Here is a 20,107-nt window from a genome sequence, read left to right as displayed (position 1 = left end):
TTAGTTATCATCTAGTAGTGTGAGTTCCCCGTGCTCTACAGCAGGTCCTTATTAGTTATCTAGTAGTGTGAGTTCCCTGTGCTCTACAGCAGGTCCTTATTAGTTATCTAGTAGTGTGAGTTCCCCGTGCTCTACAGCAGGTCCTTATTAGTTATCTAGTAGTGAGAGTTCCCCGTGCTCTACAGCAGGTCCTTATTAGTTATCATCTAGTAGTGAGAGTTCCCCGTGCTCTACAGCAGGTCCTTATTAGTTATCATCTAGTAGTGTGAGTTCCCCGTGCTCTACAGCAGGTCCTTATTAGTTATCTTGACTGGACAACATCACTCAGCCTTCAGGACCGGATGTGGGCACCATCCTCTGCAGGCATCCCTGATTCTGTCCCCAGGCTGAGTCTGGTGCCTGGGCATCTATTTATCTCTATCGGTGCTTTCATCAGATGATGTTATTATCACCTGTTTATGTACTTGTCTCTGCCACATGCCTGTGAGCTCCTAGGGAAAGAGCCCTGCGCTCTTTAGCACGGTGCTTGGTGCACAGTAGTGCCAAACTGATGACTCCTGGATGAAGGAGTGAATTCTGCCTGGACCAATATTCATAGGCAAGGAGATCGCTGAGTTGAAATTTGAAGGGTGAAAATTGCCCCAGAGAAAGAGAGGATGGGGGAAGGACACCATTGCTGTCTTAGGTTGGTTCCCTAGAGGCAGAGTCTGAGGTGGGGATTCCTGAAAGTGAGGGAAAAACCAAGGGCAGAGAGCTCAGCGAGGATGTGGTCTAAGTTGGACATCAGCCTGGGCCACTGGGAGCTCTGGTGCATGACCTGCGCACAGAGTTGGTCCCCCGTGTTGGTCAGTCATCGCCCGAGGGCTGCCCTTAGGGTGGGGGTGGGGCTGGATGGGGGTGTCATAACCTCCTGGGCCAAGGGCCCCCCTTTTGGCCAAGGCCAGCTGCGAGTTATCGTTAACTCACAATCACAACTGCTAAGGATGGACACAGAAGGCACCACCACACTCGCAGCAAAGGAAACGGCATGTGGAACGGGGCAGCCCGGTCCATCTGGGGAGCAGCAAAGTGCTGGGTATGGCTGGGGTGGAGGAAGTGAGTGGGCTGGGCCCGAGAGGCAGGGGTCAGCTCCTGGAGAGCCCTGTACCATGTGCTAAGCGTACCCCACATTTTATTCAAGCTATGCAGGGGGTATTAATTACCCCCTGCATAAGTATTAATTAATTGCTTAAGTATTAATTAATTGCTTTCAATTGCATTAAAAAATATTGGAGAGGCAGTGGTGAGTGGCTGGAGGAGGGGGGCAGTACCAGGGTAGGGAGACCAGTCGGGGGCATATTCAAGAGTCAAGGTGGAGGGTGATGAGAGTCTGAACTAAGGTGGTAGCAGTGGGGCTGGGGGCAGGGGTGTCAGATGGGAGAGAGATTAAGGAGGTCAGGAGCGGGGTTATTTCCTGGCGGGGAGCAATCTGCGACCACCACCCTGTGGGCCACCTTCTTCTTTCAGGAGGAAGCCCAGCTCTCCTCTTAGCCCTCACAACAGTCTGTTTTCCGTCAAGCACTCACCCAGCCAAGGGCTGCAGGATTTGGCTCACCTGCATCAAAATGGTTCAAGGGCCGTGCAGTTCCGGAGTTTGACTTAAGGGATTTCCTTGTTTTCTGAATTTAAAATCTGCGGGAGGAAACATGCATCCAGTGCTGTCTCCATTGTGCTGGGCGCCCAGCAGGGGGTGAGGGGAAGGTGGCCGTACGGATCAATAAAGTGTGGTCCCTGCCCTCAGGTTGCTCCTAACCGTGTAGTGGAGACAGAGGTGTAGACAAGCAGCTGTAATATAAGACAGATGCGATGTGTGCTTCAGTAGCAGGGTACACGTGCTTGGTCTTGGCCAGAGGTGCAGGAGAACACGAGAGAAGTATAAGTAACATGTTCTGGTTGCCCAGACGAGGGAGTGATTCTTCCTGACCACCAGCTCCGAAAATCTTGCCTTATAGAAGAGCCGACATTTGAGCAGGGTCTGGGGGATGAGAAGGATATTGGCAGGTAAAGAACGGCATCCTAGGCAGAGGCAGCAGCAAAATCAAGTCATTCCTCAGGAAAAAGAAGATCCTAGAGGAATTAATAAATTGGGGCTTGTCTAAGAGAAATCCACAGTAAAGCTGGAAATAGAAACACAAGAGTTTTAGGTTTGGGTATTTTAGTCTAAACTTTAATTGAATTCTTATTACCCTCTCATTACCTTGGAGAAAACAATTTGAACTCCTGGAGGGAATAATGCTATAAAGAGAAGGCACTGAAATAAATAGGTATATTCGTGTACAAAGGATAGTCATTTAAGTCTGTTCAAATCCTAATAATATTAGTTGAGGGACAGAAACAACACTAAATGCAAAGATTTCATTCAACTGCTCCAACCCCCCGTGGGGCTGCCTCTCAGAGGCTAATCATTAGAAGAGCGGGGCGGGGCTGCCTGGGCCACCTGTATTGTCTGTGCCGACCCTCTTGCTCTTGCAGGTCAACAATGAACGGCTCTATCTGCCCCTGAAGTTGGGACAAGGGAAGATAAACATCTTTTCCTTTGGCTTCCATGTGGTGGTGGAAACTGACTTTGGCCTGAAGGTTGTGTATGATTGGAAGACCTTCCTGTCCATCACGGTCCCTCGGGGCATGCAGAACATCACCTACGGCCTGTGTGGCCGCTATAACGGCAACCCCGAAGACGACCTGGAGATGCCCATGGGTCTGCTGGCCTCCAGCGTCAATGAGTTTGGACAGAGCTGGGTGAAGAGGGACACCTTCTGCCAGGTTGGCTGTGGCGACCGCTGCCCTTCCTGTGCCAAAGTGGAAGGTTTCTCCAAAGTGCAGCAGCTCTGCAGCCTGATCCCCAACCAGAACGCAGGCTTCACCAAGTGTCACAGCAAGGTCAACCCCGCTTTCTTCTACAAGAACTGCCTGTTTGACTCTTGCATCGATGGCGGCGCCGTGCAGACCGCCTGCAGCTGGCTGCAGAACTACGCCAGCACGTGCCAGACGCAGGGGATCGCAGTGACCGGCTGGAGGAACTACACGTCCTGCTGTGAGTCCTTCCCGTTGTCTCTCCTTCCATCTTGATTGGTGTGGGCAGGCCGGTCATCCAGTACAAGTCAGAGCAAACTGAGTGGGGCAATTTCAGGAAATGCACTTTGGAATTGAGTTTGTTCCTTGAAACAAGAGATTGAACCGCCTGGAGCCTCCGTTTTCTTATCTGTAAAGTGGGGTTAATACCGCTTATTCCCTGTATTCCTCTGAGGACGAAATAAGATCACATACATAAAGCACAGAGCAGCACACATGGCCTTTGGGCTCAGCAAGGGCACAATAAGATTCTAACAAAGGACCAATCGAGGGAAGAGTGAGTTAGTAGATTGCTTTGTTCTAGAACCTCATGGACCCATCATTAAGTGTACTGATAATTTATACACTTTCTCTTAGTGTGTTTTTCTATTTGATTCATATATGTCATATATCCGTCTCTGCATTGATATATTGAAATATAGCAGAATGTTAAAAGCATTGGAAAAAGAATTAGATACACCTAAAATTAACATTAATATTGCACATCAACTACATCTCAATGAAAAACAAGAAAAAGAGCTAGAGCTCCTGGATTCTAGCCTTGCTCTGTCCTTAAGGATCGGTGTGACTTTGAAGCATTTCACTTTTCCTCCCTGGTCCTTAGTTTCCCCCTGATAATGCTCTGCCTACACTCTTTATGCTACAGAAACGTCAGGAGGATCAAACTGGGTAACTGAAAGCCTAGCACACTCCATGCATGTTAAGTGGTATCGTTAACATTCGTGGCTCGCTTTGAGCCAAGCCCAGTGCTACACACTTTATCAACATTTGTTCCTCCATAACCCAATTAGGGAGAAGCTGAGACTCAGAGGAGTTAAGTAATTTGCCTAAGGTCCTACTATCTCAGTGGCAAAGTCAGGGTTTGACCTTCCAGCCCCAAAGCTCCTGCCCTCAACTCATACGCTTCACAGTGGAATAATTTGTCTGCATTTAGCACATCACAATAGGAAAAGATGGGGAAGGGAAACCAGTATTGGTCTTTGGCCAATCTGCCTTGGTCTATTTTCCCATCTCAATCTCATTAGCTATAGCAAATTTCTTTTAGGCCTAACTGTATGAAAAAGGCTACGCATGGACGCTGAATGCAAAGAGCTCTAAATAAGTGATCCAGCAGGGGTCCCGGAGAGTAAACTCCCTTTTCATCCTGGGAAAGGGAGATTTGGATAAAAAACCAGAAACAGTGTTGTCGTTTAATGCTCACACAGTTCATTTACATCCCACATAACTGGATTCGTGTAGATTGGGAGGACAGGGTGGGAGGAAGTGGGGGCGGGGGAAAAGATGCCATTTCAGCCATGCTCAGTCCCTGAGTGAGGGGCTGGGGGGAGCGATGCCAGTAGGAGTGACTGTCCAGACTAATTGGCCTCTGGTGACTTTAGTAAAATAAATATGCCTATAAAAACGTCAGGGTCTGGATAAATCTCTAGAGCTACTCTGGATTCACTGGGGTGAGCTCAGTGGGGCGAGAGAGCTTGCCTTCCTCTAAATCAGCACACCAGGCTGTAGACACAGGGGCCTAAAGATGGTGCAGGATGGGGAGACAGTTTTAGGAAGGAGACACTGCCTGCTGCCTCTTGAGACCTGCTACAGGGCGTTCCCTCTTTTCCTGTGACCATGCCATGGCGACTGCACTGCTGTGTGGCGTGGCTGGGATGGGGAGCGAGGGGTAGCATATGCCCACATCCATTGCCTCCAGCTGCAATGGGCAGGGAGACTGTAGGGAAGAACTGTTTTTAGAGGAGGCTAATTCCAGGAAGTCTCACCTTAATTTATGGATATCAATTTTTGTCACTCACAGGAAAGAAAAGGAAGCAAGTTCATAAGCCCTTATGACCTTACCTTTGAGGAGGAAGGTCCCCTACTTCTATGCACTTGGACCCATGGGGCTGAAACTGGTGCAGGATGGGGAAACAGTTTGGAAAAGGGATACCCTTCATAATGCATATGAAAACTATTTTTCTTGTCCGTCTGTCCCCTCCACCAGCAACTTTTCCTCTCCCCTCCTCAAAGTTCTGTCCAGACATCGGTTGCCTACTCTATACACCGTCACAGGGAGTTCCATCCAAGGCACTCAGAGCAGAGTCTGTCCTGCCTCACCCTTGGCCACGGGCCCCATCCGGGCCTAGATAGCTGCCTGCCAGCAAGGCCCAGGCCAAGCGTCCTTACCACGAGAAGGATAGACCTTCCCCCACCTTGGCATTTCAGGACAGGGGCCAAGATCCAAAAGAGAGCTCCTGAAGAGGTGGTGGTGGTGACTGGCAAAAAGAAAAGCTAAAATAAGAGAAAGAAATTATACTTTAAAGACGGCGTGTGGGTGGAAATTGGGGGGGCGGACACAGTTGGAGACAGCTTAGTTTTCCATTTTGAATTTCAGAACAGAGAAAAGCCGTGGGAGATGGAGTCCTAACTCAGCCAATTCAATCTGAGAGATCAGTGAACATAGGCTGCCTTGAATACAGTTGTTTGTAACCATATCTGACATGACGTTAATCTCTGAGAAGCAAGGGCAGAACAGCATCCCTCTGCCCACCCCCCGCTTCTACTAAGAATTAATCCATTTCAACACTCACATGTTGAGATATGAGAATGGTGTTTTCAGGAGAAAAAGGATTAAACCAGAACTGCCCGTTAAATGTACGCTTTACTGGTAACAAGGTAGAATGCTGTTGTTTTTCAATGATATTGGCTGTTCCTATCAATGGGATAATTTATTACTCAATTACCTTCTTTGCAAATGCATTGGAAAACGCCTTCACCCAAGTTGAACAAACAGACTTGGGGCGGGGTGGGGGGAAAGGGAGGCCGATTGTCTTAATTACTAACCCATCCTTAAAATTCTTTCAGCTGAATTTGTCATTCTTTCAGTCCCTTAATGGGGGACTTAAAGTAGAGCACTGGATGGTGAGGGTACGGTAAGAGAAGCAAATAACAAATGCATAGCAGGTATTTAGCTCCGCCCATGTGCCAGGCACTATTCTAAGTGCGATATGAGTCCTCACTCATTGACTCCTGTAACTTTACAGCAACCCTGTAAAGTAGGCACCATTAATAGTCCCATTTTCTAGAGGAAGAAACTGAAGCTCAGAGTGATTCAGTGACTTTCCCAAGGCAAGTGGCTCGGATAAGTTGGAAAGTACCTCCAGAGACAGTGCTCTCCCCCTGTGCAGTGCTGCTTCTCTTACCCTGGTCAGGCCAGGAGGCCCTGAGGAGCTGGGGAGCCCGCAGGTACTGCAGAGGGTGTACAGCTCTGTAGGATCAGGTCTGTGAAGGCATCTCCCAGTGGGCCATCGTGAGAATTAACTGTGATGATGTCTCATAAACCAGGCCACCTGGTGCCTGACATCTGGTACGTGGTCAGCCAAGTTTGAGTATCATTATCATTTTCTCTTCTATCAGAGGCAGCTTTTGCTACTTCAGAGTCCTGGGTCCAAAGTCTGGTAATTAGGGGGTTTCTTATATATTTCTTTGCAAACTCAATAAATTCTAGTGGAACAACTTTTAAAAATTCCTATTACTATTACGACAACTGCTCCTACTATTAATAACAGAAGCTTTCATTGAAGTACCAGGCACTGTACCAGAAGCTTTGCAAAATCACACTTCATTTTATCTTTACTACTTATTATCCCCATTTTACAGATGAGGAAGCAGAGGTTTAGTGAGAGTAAGTAACCTGCCCAAGGTGACACTGCTAGTTAGTTGCAAAGCCAGGGCTCAAACAAGGTCAATTCTATTGCATTGCTGCATTGCTCCTCAGAGGGACCCACACATCCTACCCACCTTGGGCACAAAGGCTACATCAGTCCACTGGCCACAGCAAGAGACACATTCGTGACCGTGATAGAAATCCAGGTGTAGAGGCATCATCACTCTCAGCTCTTAGTACTTCATTTGGGTGGAGAAAATCAGAATTAGGAATTTGGAAGTTTGTTTTCAAGAATCAAATATTTATTAACCACCTGTCATGTTCTCAGCACTATTTTGAGGGCCCTGGAAGATTCAGAAGTGTAAAATAATGAGTTTATTGTCTAGTTGGAGAAATAGGACCAGCATACTTGAAACAACAGTGGACATCTCTAAATCGATAGTATATCTTCCCAGATATTAAAATGTATTGTAGAATTTCAGTAATTAAAACAAGTCAATACCGGCACATTCCCAGAAAGACCAACCAGTGGACTGATGAGAAAGTCCAGAAACGGGCTCAAACACTAAAGAGAAATTAGTATATAGTAAAGCTGGCATTTCAGATCACTGGGGGGAAATGTACTATTCAATAAGGGACAAACTAGCAGGCAGAAAACTATTTAAACACTTCCTTCATTTCCTCAATCAAAAATAAAGTCTGGGGGGGTAGTGGTGGGATGAATTGGGAGATTGGGATTGACATGTATGCACTAATATGTATAAAATAGATAACTGATAAGAACCTGCTGTATAAAAAATTAATTAATTTAATTAAATTAAAAAGAAAAGGGAATGAAAAAATTTCATTTAGTTTCCCTAAAAACACCATTGACTTTATTATTCAAAAATAAAGTCCAGATAGAACCAAGATTAAACATAGAAATTTAAGTTATAAAACTACTAGCAGAAAAACAAAGGAGTCTTTTTGGTAGTCTTGCAGTAGAGAGGGACTTTCTAAGCAAAATGACCAAAGCCATAAGGGAAAACCTGATAAATTTGATTACTTTAAATTTTTAAATTTCTACGTGGCAAAAACATAATCAAAGCCACAAACATACCAAAAAAAAAAAAGAAGCAGCAAAGTCAAAAGACAAATGATAAATATTTTTAACACATGACAGACAAAAGTCTCTTTTTAATTTATAAAGAGCTTTTACAATTCAATAAGAAAAAAATTCAACCAACACAAAATGTGGAAAGGATGTGAAAAGGCAGTTCACAGGAAAGACATACAAATGGATTACAAACAAATGGGAAGACAGTCAACCTCACAAAGAATGCAGATGAAATAAGGACATAGCAGATATGGCATTAAAATTGTTTTATTGTGGTAATATAGACGTAAAATTTACTATGTTAACCATTTTTAAGTGTACAGTTCAGTGGCATTAAATACATTCATATTGCTGTGCAACCATCACCACCATCCATCTCCAGAACTCTTTTCATCTTGCAAAACTGAAACTCTGTACCCACTAAATAATAACTCTCCATTCCATAACATTCCAATAATTCTCCCCACCCCACACCACCCCACACCACCCCAGCCCCTGGCAACCAATGTTCTACTTTCTGTCTTTGTGAACTTAACTACTTTAGAAACCTTGGAGAAGTGGAATCGTACAGTATTTGTCTTTTTTTTTTTTTAATTTATTTTTGGCTGCCTTGGGTCTCCATTGCTGTGCGTGGGCTTTCTCTAGTTGCGGCGAGCGGGGGCTAGTCTTTGTTGCCGTGAGTGGGCTTCCTGTTGCAGTGGCTTCTCTTTGTTGCGGAGCACAGGCTCTAGGCACGCGGGCCCAGTAGTTGCGGTGCATGGGCTTAGTTGCTCCGCGGCATGTGGGATCTTCCCAGACCAGGGCTCGAACGCATGTCCCCTGCACTGGCAGGCGGATTCTTAACCACTGAGACACCAGGGAAGTCCCCCAGTATTTGTCTTTTTGTGGGTGCTTTATTTCACTTAGCATAACGTCCTCAAGGTTCATCCTTGTAGTATACTGCGGAATTTCCTTCCTTTTTAAGGCTGAATAATTCCATTGTATATAGACATTTTGCTCATCCATTCATCCATTGATGGACACTTGGATTGCTTCCATGGTTTAGCTATTGTGAATAATGCTGCTATGACAACGTGTATAAATATCTCTTTGAAATACTTCTCTCAAATCTTTTGAGTATATACCCAGGAGTGGAATTGACAATAAGTTCATTTGTACCATTTTTTTAGATTCCACATATAAGCGATACCATATGATATTTGTCTTTCTCTGTCTGACTTACTTCACTCAGTATGACAATCTCTAGGTCCATCCATGTCACTGCAAATGGCATTATTAGTTTCTGTAAAACTTTTAAGCAAACCTGTCTTTAATGATTGGCTAACACTTACTGAACGCTTAGTTGCTTGGCACTGTTGTAAGTACACAGACTCACTCGTTCCCTCCCAATGAGCCATGAAGCGGTGCTGTGGATATCTGTGTTGTACAGATAAGGAACTGAGGCCCAGAGAGATTAAGTAATGGCTCCAGTCTCTTACAGCTTGGCTCCAGAGCCCACGCTCTTCACCAGTACCCCAACTGCCTTCCAGAAAAGCATCTACATGCATTTGAAAACCACAGAACATAGCTGACATGGGTCGGTCTGTATACACAGGCACACACACAGTGCACGTTTGCCTTCTCAGAAATCAAGAGGCTCAGGGGCCTACCGTTTATAAACTACTGTCTTAGAAAAAGGTCCTGGAAGTTCTGAGTTGGTATTGGTATAAGAGTAGGGAGTTCTGCAGATAAGTTGGGACTCCACCTGGGGCTTGAAGAATGCAGGATTCAGATAGGCTGGGAGGATGAAGAAGGGGTTGGGGAAGGGAGATCAACACACCTGGGGACCTAAAGGCAGGAGTGAATATGGGGCACCCCCGGGGGGCCATCCAGTGACTCACTGGAGTCAAGATGCATGTTGGGAGATGGGTTTAAGGCAACAGGTTCTAGAGGACCTCAGGAAACAAGGCTGAGGACAGAACAAAGATGGTGTGAGGAGCCTTGTCACCTCCATCTGCTCTTTGGTCCATTACTTCCACAGGGATAAGTCAGATAGAGGCTTTCCATAAGCAGAGAGAGTAGGAAAGAGGGAAGGTGGCAAAGCTTCCTCCCCGCCGGGCCTCCATCTCCGCAAGTGGGTGAGCGATGGGCCAGAGGAAAGCGTTGACCGTCCTGGTGACTGTCGATCTTGACTCTCGTCTCCCGTTCCAGCCGTCACCTGCCCTCCCAACAGCCACTACGAGAGCTGCGTGAGCGTGTGCCAGCCCCGCTGCGCCGCGATCCGCCTGAAGAGCGACTGCAACCACTACTGCGTGGAGGGCTGCCAGTGTGACACCGGCTACGTCCTCAACGGCAAAAGCTGCATCCTGCCCCACAACTGCGGCTGCTACTCTGACGGCAAGTACTACGAGGTAGGGGCGCCCCACCCACCGGGTCCTCCTTGCTGGGCAGCAGATTTCTCTCCCGCTCCAAGAGGCGGGCCACGGTGGACCCATCTTCCCACTTGATTACAAAGATTGTGGTGTGGATTCGCAGGGAGGCAGAGCGGGGGGCCGAGAGGTCAAGGACAGGTCTGGTGAGGCTCTTGCGCACGGAGTACCGGATTGGGAAACGTGTTTGGGTCTCACTCTCCCACCCTTCCTCGCTAGCATTTGTGTTTCTCTCTCCTCCACGCCTTTCTCTAGGCCCTTCTGATTTCTTCTCCTGTAAATCTTAGTTAGAAAGCTTCTGATGTGGCTACTGTTTGGAAATAGGACGGTGGTGAATCTGACATTTGTAGCTGTCTCGGCTAAGGACACTTTTAACTGCAAAAGATAGAGCTCGAGGCTAGCAGATGGGGCTTTGCCTCTTCTGCTTATTGCAGCTCCATTAGAGAGAGTGAGGGCTGCCATCTCTGCATGTGTCATTTGTCACTCTAGTACCGTCCCCCGAGAGTTGTGTCCTACCCTCTGCTTCTCTCTCTTTGGGGGCTTCACATAAAGCTGATGAAGATGCCCTTCTTTGAGTAAAACATATTAGCTCACAAAATCATTTACTTTTCTACCCTGTAATCTTTCTTTATGTGCTGTGCTGCTAAGCTAGAAGAGATCTTTCCTGGAGAGGGTATTTAGCCCTTGGTTCTGCCTCCAGGCCATTCTCTGTTTAAAGGATATCAACACCGTACACTGGCGAGTAGACAGTTAACAATAGCATCGATGGAATAGCTGCTATTTGCAGATTGCTGTGCTAGTGGTATCGTTGGGGATGATAAAGCATGTTCCCTGCCTTAAGGAACTTGAAAATCTATTCAGGAGAGGGGGAAAGAATGCACTTTAGGGCTTCCCTGGTGGCGCAGTGGTTGAGAGTCCGCCTGCCCATGCAGGGGACATGGGTTCGTGCCCCGGTCCGGGAGGATCCCACATGCCGCGGAGCGGCTGGGCCCGTGGGCCATGGCCGCTGAGCCTGCGCGTCCGGAGCCTGTGCTCCACAGCGGGAGAGGCTACAACAGTGAGGCCCGCGTACTGCAAAAAAAAAAAAAAAAAGCACTTTAAAGAACAAGAGAACAATTACAAAATAACATATCAACAAGTGAAATATAATACCCTAGAGAACTAATCAATTTTAAGATGAAAAAGAGCCACAGCATTAAAAAAATCTAATTGAAATGTCTGAACTGGAAATAAACTAGGCAAAAAATAAATAATGCCTCCTTTCTGTAAAGATGCATTGTTCTTGTTCAAGAACAACTAAGTTGGCTTTACTTTGAGAGGAGATAAAAGAAAATCAATATGGACGTTACCTTCGGTCTCATTTTCGGTGGGAAATTTGTTTAAACGTTGTATTAGAAAGATGGGAAAAAGTAGAGTAAAATAGTAAAATTGATCAAAGAAGGCTTCTTGGTAGAGGTGAGTTTTGAAGTTAAGCTCTTAGAAATATTGATTATTTGAAAGGAAGAGGCAGACCATGTGGGAGAAAATAATAATAGATTCCGTTTTCCCACAATCTGGGAGAAGAGATAACCAGGCTCAAAACTGAAAAACACTATTATAATCTCTGCTCCCCTGTCCAGAGATTTACTGAAATGTATCCATCTAGCAAGTGTGTCATGCACCCCTCCACAGAGATCCTGAGTGTCTGTGACATAACGGAATGAGATTCGGGTTTGATCCTAGCTGAACCAATGCTGTTGATGTGACATTGAGCAAACGGTGTCATTCCTCTGAGCTTCTGTTGCCTTATCTACAAAGCATTACTAATAATACCAACTCAGTATGGTGGTTGTGTAAATAATCAATGCCAGGTGCCTTAGTACCTGGCACCTAGTAGTTCAATAATTGGCAACTGCTATTGATTTTGTTCATTCTCTTCAGAAGCATTTTATAAATGAAAAATCCAGGTGTGTTAATGAAACGATGCGTGTAAAAGCCCTTGGAGCTCTCGGGAAGGCACAATACAGCTCTCAGCAGCTGTTAGCACTATAAACATTATTATCCGCTTTTCATGAGAAAGTCAGTGGGTTTTGACAACAACATATATCTGGGAAGTAGCAAACTCACAAAACAGATAATCTACTTGCCACAATTCAAACAAGCTTGGAGGCTTGTTTATTCAACAGATTTCTTTGGAAATAAAAAGAGAACACATCTAGCCATTAGCACATAGGGTAATCACCCAGCTGACGTTGTCGGGTCTAATTAAGGTGGAGAAAGCAACACTGGGCCTGTCTCTTTACTGTGATGCCAGTTTCATGATCAAGTTCCCCTGTGGGATGAGTTATTTACCCTTGATCATATCCACATGCTTCAGGTTATTTTGCTCTTTCCACCCATGTAATGTCTGACTTCTTATCAGAGAGAGGCCAGACCGTCCGCTCAATTTTTCCGCAAATCTGACAAGAGAAAGGAAGTCAATATTTTACAGGTCTGGAAGGAGGGAAGGCTTGGTTCCGGGAACTACTTCATTTTGAGGATGAAAGAATCAGCAGTGCACTGGAATCTTAAAGTGCACCAGATTGAGAAAACTCTTCCTGGAAGATCTCACCCTCTATCTACTTACCCTTGGATCTGAGTCAGATCTGTATTGGATATCCAGGGTTTTGATAAGTCTATAGTTAAAATGGAAAATGGTGACCAGACAGTAGCATAGGCCCATCTTGTGCCATTTAAACACCTCTGGGGCTTCCCTGGTGGCGCAGTGGTTGAGAGTCCGCCTGCCGATGCAGGGGACACGGGTTCGTGCCCCGGTCCGGGAAGATCCCACATGCCGCGGAGCGGCTGGGCCCGTGAGCCATGGCCGCTGAGCCTGCGCGTCCGGAGCCTGTGCTCCGCAACGAGAGAAGCCACAACAGTGAGGGGCCCGCGTACCGCAAAAACAATAAATAAATAAACCACCTCTGGATAGCACCGTTTTAGAAAATTGAATTAATGCCCCGAGTGGCCACATCTCTATGAAGTAGTCCACTCGTTGGGACCACACTCCACTTGGACAATCACGACCAATTTCCAACAGTTTCCTGGAATTCTTGGTCTAGAACAAGTGCAAGATCAAGAGCACGAGGTCCCCAAGCAGAGTCATGTCTACAGATTTGCAGAAGGAGTGAAAAAGAATAGCTGCTACCAACTGATGATCCACTTGGCTGTAGTATTTAATATAACTTTATATAATTCCTCACTATCTGAAAGAGGGTGAGCGGTCCTTCTCCGGCAATAACAGCAGCTATTATTTATTGAGTACCTTCTCTCAGCCGGAAAATGTGCTTCACATGTCTTATTTAATCTTCACAACTGCCTTGCAAGATATTATCATTATCTCCAGTTTCGAGAGAGGAAACTGACACTCTGGGAGCTTGGTAGTGCCCCTCAGGGTGGCACATGTAGGGTGGCAGGGCTGGGATCAAACCCCAGGTGGCCTGATCTCAAAGCTCTCCTTTCATGGAACCTCACTGTTATCTAGGTCTCTCACTTCAGGACATAGAAATGGAGTATTTGCAACAGAAGTAAATTGGAAGTAGATTAGATACAAGGAAAACGTTTGGAACAGTGAGTATTGTGGAATGTTGAAATGGTTCATCATAAGAGTTGGTTATCGCTTTCTTTTAACCTATTTAAGATTGAAGGGTGGGGTTTATCATTATTGAGTGAATTTAATTTTCTTCCTTGAAGTGGAGCTGGTACTTGTTAGATTAATTTCCTACCAAATATTTTTCCTCTTCACTTAGTTCCTCCTCTGGCAGCTGCCCATTCCAGTTGGTTGGCTGTGATTAGTTCTACAATCCAGCCGTAGAGATTCCCAAATTCTTGACTGAAACCAATAAAGACTAAATTGCACATTGTTTGGCATCTGAGTTACGTGCAGGGGGTGTAACGTTTGAATTGAACCAGCCTCCCTACTGCTCCTTGTTGCAAATTCCAGCCCCATTACTGATAGGCCAGCCCCGCCTGGAAAGGGTCCAGGTGGACTGGGCTTTGGGGGCCCCAACTCTGACCACAGCCTGAGTTGCATGCAAACGGCGCCTCTCTTCCAGCCCAAGCAGCTGTTCTGGAACAGTGACTGCACGCGGCGCTGCCGCTGTTTCCGGCGCAACCTGATCCAGTGCGACCCGCGCCAGTGCAAGTCAGACGAAGAGTGCGCGCTGCGCAACGGGGTGCGCGGCTGCTTCAGCACCAAGACCTCCTACTGCCTGGCGGCCGGCGGCGGCGTCTTCCGCACCTTCGACGGCGCCTTCCTCCGCTTCCCAGCCAACTGCGCCTTCGTGCTCTCCACCATCTGCCAGAAGCTCCCCGACATCTCCTTCCAGCTCATCATCAACTTCGACAAGTGGTCGTCCCCCAATCTCACCATCATTTCGCCCGTCTATTTCTACATTAACGAAGAGCAGATTCTCATCAACGACCGGCACACTGTCAAGGTGACGAGCCTGTCCTTGATTCTTAAGAAACGTACTCTGGAACGTGGGCGTGTCTAGGGGGTTGTTTGCTGTGGTTTTCCGTGAGGTTTGAGGATAACAGGCTGTTGCTTCATACGTACCATACACCGATGACCAGATTTTAAAGAATGAAAATATAAAGATTCTATAAGCGTAAGCGTGGGCCCCATTTAGTCCTTGACTAACGATTTCCAAAGGAAATGTACAGTGTCTCAGGGCTATAAGGTCGGTGTGGGTGCTGATAGAGCCTCAGGTGATAAAATGGTAGCTAAGTCAACTTTTACTCTGAATTAATTTCCAAAAAGCATCTCATTTGCTTTTAAGAGCCTTTAAAATTCTTAGCTCTGCCTACCTGTACCAAGACCCACTCTTTCGTCTCTGCCATCCTTTCTAGAAACTGAGAGAAGGCAAGCGTTTGCCTATAAACACAGCTACTAAATAAAAACGGAAGGGAGATGCAAGAGGGAGGAGATATGGGGATATGTGTATATGTATAGCTGATTCACTTTGTTATACAGCAGAAACTAACAAACCATTGTAGAGCAATTATACTCCAATAAAGATGTTAAACAAACAAACAAAAACGGCAGGGAGGGATCGTCCCTCGCTATGAGAGCGCCCCCTGATGACACACCAAGGGAAAGAAAACAGAGGAAGGATATGGTGGCTTTCTCTTAGGTTGGCCCTTCCCTAGGCCTGCTGCCTGGTTTCTTGTGAATCTTAGACCCGTATATAAATAAATGTGAATCTCCAACCCACCCCCATAACTAATACACCTCTCCAACTTGCATTCCTCCCATCCCTCCATTTAAGAAGATAATCTGCTCGGAACTAGTGGTGGTGACCCCCAGCCTCTCAGCTAAACCAGGCTGTTCACAGCAGACAGACCAGAACCATGGAGTCAGCACCCCGTACCCCGGGTTGCGGTTCCAGCTAGGGAGGGCCAGGGAGAGAGCCAGCACACGCATAGGAGCATTTTTGGAATTGAGTGTTACTGTATCTGCTTTCTACCACTGGCTCAGATAATTGTGCACGGGGAGTATCTTTATTTGAAGAGTCATCAAATAGCTTAGTATCCAGCCTTAGGGAAAAGACTGGCAGTATTTTGCAGGCTTAAAAGGAAAAGTCTGGATTTTAATACTGGTTTTTAACGTCAATGAAAGCTGCTACTGTTTTTGACACTCCAATTCCTTTCGCAAATTGGCCCACATAGAAACAACTGCATCGGTCCAGAATACAGCAGCAAGAAAGTGAAAAGGGACCACGTGACAGCAAAACTGACATTGTGCTGAATAAAATACCCCCAGCCACTAAAATAGTAAAGAATCATATTTTTTAAAGGCTTTTGCTTTTTTTAAGAAATGAAAGTTACTAATAACCTGGGGTGGGGAGAAGAATTTATTCTGTAAGTACAGGAAAGGCATGTTATGTTCTGTCCTAAGGGCTAAGGAAAAAAGAAACTGTTATAAAGCAAGAAAATGACAAATGGAGAAAATACTGTACCTATAGGACCTCTGGGAGGCTACCTCCTGTTTCAACATTATAAACAAGAAAACAATTAACATAGCAATGACCCCCAGGTTCATTTTAACCGTGTTAGACCCTCCTTAGCACAGGATTGGGATTTCGTTTTCAGTAATTGGTTTATGCTAGAGAAAGTTTTATACAAAAATCCAGCCATTTGTTGTGAGTTATACTTTTCCATCATTTTTTTTTTGTAACTCTCTGCCTCCATATTTTGCTTCTCTGGGGGGAACTGTGGACAGTTAGATGAGGGAGTACTCAAATTCTAGGGCGGGGGTCAGCAAAATATGAAATTCAGCCAGATCTCCTTGCTGCCTGTTTTTGTAAATAAAGCTTTAGTGGAACACAGCCTCACTCATTTAGTTACTGTTGTCTCTGGCAGCTTTCCTGCTACGAGGACAGAGTTGACAAGATCACGTGGGCCGCAAAGTCTAAAATATTTACTCTGGCCCTTTACAGTAAATGTTTGCCAGCCCCTGCTTTGAGGGTCATATACTTTTTCTTTCTCCTTTGACAGGTGAATGGCACACAAGTGAATGTTCCGTTTATAACCGGGTTGGCAACCAAAATCTACAGCAGCGAAGGGTTCCTGGTGATCGACACCAGCCCTGACATCCAGATACACTACAATGGTTTCAACGTAATAAAAATCAGCATCAGTGAGAGGCTGCAGAACAAAGTGTGTGGCCTTTGTGGCAACTTCAACGGGGACTTAACCGATGATTACGTGACCCTGCGGGGGAGGCCTGTGGTGAGCAGCGTGGTGCTGGCCCAGAGCTGGAAAACCAACGGTATGCAGAAGAGGTGAGAACTTCCAGCCGCTAGACTCAGGGGCCCCAGTCCTCCCACGTCCATGACAGGTGTTGCTGAGGAAGGGACTTTGTACAGCATCACCCTTCCGGACCCCTACAAAGAGCTAAGCTGAAGGTCTTTGGAGTTTTCATCATACAAATAGGCACAGCAGTTTCTTGAACAGCAGAGGGAGGAACTAGGCTTAGATGATAAAAGTCTACATTTTTGTGTCATCCAGCCCTCGGCTAAACAGAAGAGTGTGCCCAAGATTAGAATTCTGAAACCTTGGCCAGCTGCCCGACTGCAACTGCGCACCCCTGCTGGGGGGTGGGATTAAGATTTAACCCAGGAGATGGGGGCTATCCCTTGCTCCCCCGTGCTGAGACTGTGTGTCTGGGACTCTTACCGGAGGCTTGGTTTTGTGCAGGTACAAGTTGGTGGGAATCAAGAAAGCCTTTTTAAAAGCAGAAGTCCGCGAGGGGATTATCAGGCCCCTCTCTGGCCAGCTGAAATAGAATGAGCTAAACAAGTTACTCCAAAGGTGTTTAATTTAGGGCCCTTCTGGGCTGCTGAATTATGTTAATTCCTCTCAGGATCTATAGATATGCTTCTCTTTCCTGGCATTTCTTTGCTCGTGCAGTGGTTCTGTCCCCTTGTGCTTTAATACACCAAACATCAGCTAAATTCCCAGATGTGAAAATGAAGCCCCAAACCCTCTGTGACCCTTCTGCAGGTGTAAACCGAAAAATGTACCGTAAATTAAACTATCCTGTGCATTATGGGACCCAGAGCCGGAAAGAACCTTGGGCACCATCTGGTCCAGTCTCTTTTCTAGGTGAAACAGAGGCTAGAGTGGAATGATTTACGTTGAGGGGGTCCTATAAGTGGCAAAGCCAGGATTAGATTCCAGAATTCCTAATGTGATGCTTTCTCTAAAATGTCACTTCTAGGGCCCACAGTTAGAAAAATGACTACTTTGCACACTTAAGCTATTCTGGGGCTTCCAAAGGTGAGCAAGCTTCAGTTCCTCCTGAGGAATTATGAGTCTGTTTAAGCTTCCTTTCCCTTCCTTTCTTCCTTTTTTTCTTCCTTTATGAACGATTTCAGCCTGACGCCAAGTTTCTTGCGATGATTTTACTTTCGGTCTCTGATAGCTAAACTGGAACTGTTGAGAAGTTTCTGGACTTCCTTTCAAATCTTTAATTCTACCAGCTGTCGTTGCTATGATTATTAATAGTGATAGTAACTATTATTATTATTGGTGGTGGTTGTTATTATATGAACACCCGTTAATAGTTATTGTATCAGTTATATCGAAGGTTAATGGTTATTATACCAATATCTACCTTTTGTCTGACACTTTGGCTACCAGTCCATCACTTTATTTTACCCTCACTTATCCCAGTGGCGTAACAATAGAAATTACCGTGACTTTCCTAAGGTCACACTGTCTGTTAGTGTTGGGATCAGCATCCCACACTAACTTCTGGGTTAGCTGAAAAGGGCACTGCCACGGTCTGCCCTTTCATCGGCCATCTTGGATGCCTCGTTTTGCTTCCTACCCTGACCAGACCTCTCGCCCCCAGCTGCAACGAGCTGCAGTTCTCCCAGTACGCGGCCATGTGTGACAACGTGCACATCCAGAAGATGCAGGGCGACGGCTACTGCCTGAAGCTCACGGACATGAAGGGCTTCTTCCAGCCCTGCTATGGGCTGCTCGACCCCCTTCCCTTCTACGAGTCCTGCTACCTGGACGGCTGCTACAACCACAAGAAGTACCAGCTGTGCGGCTCCCTGGCTGCCTATGGGGAGTCCTGCCGCTCCTTTGGGATCCTCAGCACCGAGTGGATTGAGAAAGAGAATTGCTGTAAGAGAATTATTTTATTTCTGCAGCCTCTTTTCTAAGTTGAAAGCACAGCTTTGCCAGTGGCATCGCCGTGTCCAGGGCCGGCTGGCTGGTCTGCATCTTGACCCATAGATCTGCTTCCAGGGTTGGAGGGTGGAGAGCTGTGTGAGCTTGTAGCAGATTTCATGGGGCGCATTTTCAGTGGAGCCTGACTCCCCTCTAATTGCCTGACCAGTTATGGAATTTGGAACACCCGCTGGGGAAGGTGAGGTTCTCTGGGTTGGAGAAACACCAGTGTAGCTAGTGACTTTAAGATAGCCGGACAGAGTATAGGATTCCTGATTGATTTCAGTGCCCCAAACTCAGCTCTCCTTAACATGGCTCCCTTAACATGGGTCAGAGCCCAGATCAGAAAGAGAAGGCACATGGCAAGTGGCAAGTTGAGTTGGAATTGAGCTGGCTGTATCTGCCTGGTTGCAAGGAAGCCATGGTTGGATTCATAAAGGGATTACACATATATTACTGATGAAATAAAGATCTGTAGATTCTTGCATTTTTTTTCTGTAGTAAGAAAACTATTTTGATCTGCGTTATCCATTATTCTCTTTGTTCATTTTCTTACCATGTTAATCAAATACATGGAGCAAATAAATATGTACATAATCACACATAAATGTGTCACATCCATATATGTGTGTGTACATACATACTGATCAATCTGTCCCATGAATGCAGTATGACATTGCGGCCGACAGGATGTGTGCCTGTCCCTCGACATGCACCACCAACCCAATGTGCATACAGGTACTGCCATGAAAACTGGCCCTGTTCACTCCAAGACTGAGCGTGCACATCAGTAAATCTGCAGACCAAACCTGAGCAAGAGTAGGGATGCACTTAATTCAGAACCTGAAAACAATGTGGTTCATTAAAATATGCATTCAGTGACTTCAGAAACTCTTAACAAGCAAATGACCGGTCTCTGTTAGCAAGCAACAGAAATAGTTTGTTTGATAACTTCAATATTTTACCCTGTTCTGTTAATAAACAATACTTTAAAAAACGTTAACTGTTTTGAACTTTAAAAATTGTGTGGATTTTTTTTTTTTAAGTATGGATTTTTGCTTTTAACCTTCAAACTTCCCTCTGAATTGGGCATGTCGTATTTGCCAAGCGGTAGGTGGACCATCATGTTTGTAAGTGAGGTTC

At 45.9% G+C, this 20,107-nt stretch overlaps 1 protein-coding gene across 3 annotated transcripts in view; it reads left to right on the top strand.

The window, feature by feature from the left end:
• The window catches only part of LOC309965666 (alpha-tectorin), a gene marked incomplete at its 3' end in the record, with an annotated part of 73,877 nt that overhangs the window by 40,330 nt on the left and 13,440 nt on the right, over positions 1 to 20,107 (top strand). For 2 of the 3 annotated variants that reach the window (XM_082845303.1, XM_082845302.1), the window contains 5 exons: positions 2,512 to 3,073; positions 10,044 to 10,243; positions 14,335 to 14,718; positions 16,778 to 17,064; positions 18,639 to 18,919. In XM_082845303.1, the coding sequence (XP_082701429.1) occupies positions 2,512 to 3,073; positions 10,044 to 10,243; positions 14,335 to 14,718; positions 16,778 to 17,064; positions 18,639 to 18,919 (1,714 nt within the window). Of the gene's footprint in view, positions 1 to 2,511; positions 3,074 to 10,043; positions 10,244 to 14,334; positions 14,719 to 16,777; positions 17,065 to 18,623; positions 18,920 to 20,107 lie in introns of all 3 variants that reach the window. The other variant, XM_082845304.1, reaches the window with a different exon arrangement.

Source organism: Leucopleurus acutus (genome assembly GCF_964270905.1).
Source record: "Leucopleurus acutus genome assembly, chromosome: 8".
Classification (NCBI taxonomy): domain Eukaryota; kingdom Metazoa; phylum Chordata; class Mammalia; order Artiodactyla; family Delphinidae; genus Leucopleurus; species Leucopleurus acutus.
Note: the sequence above shows the minus strand (reverse complement) of the source record. Positions and strands in the feature narration are given on the sequence as shown.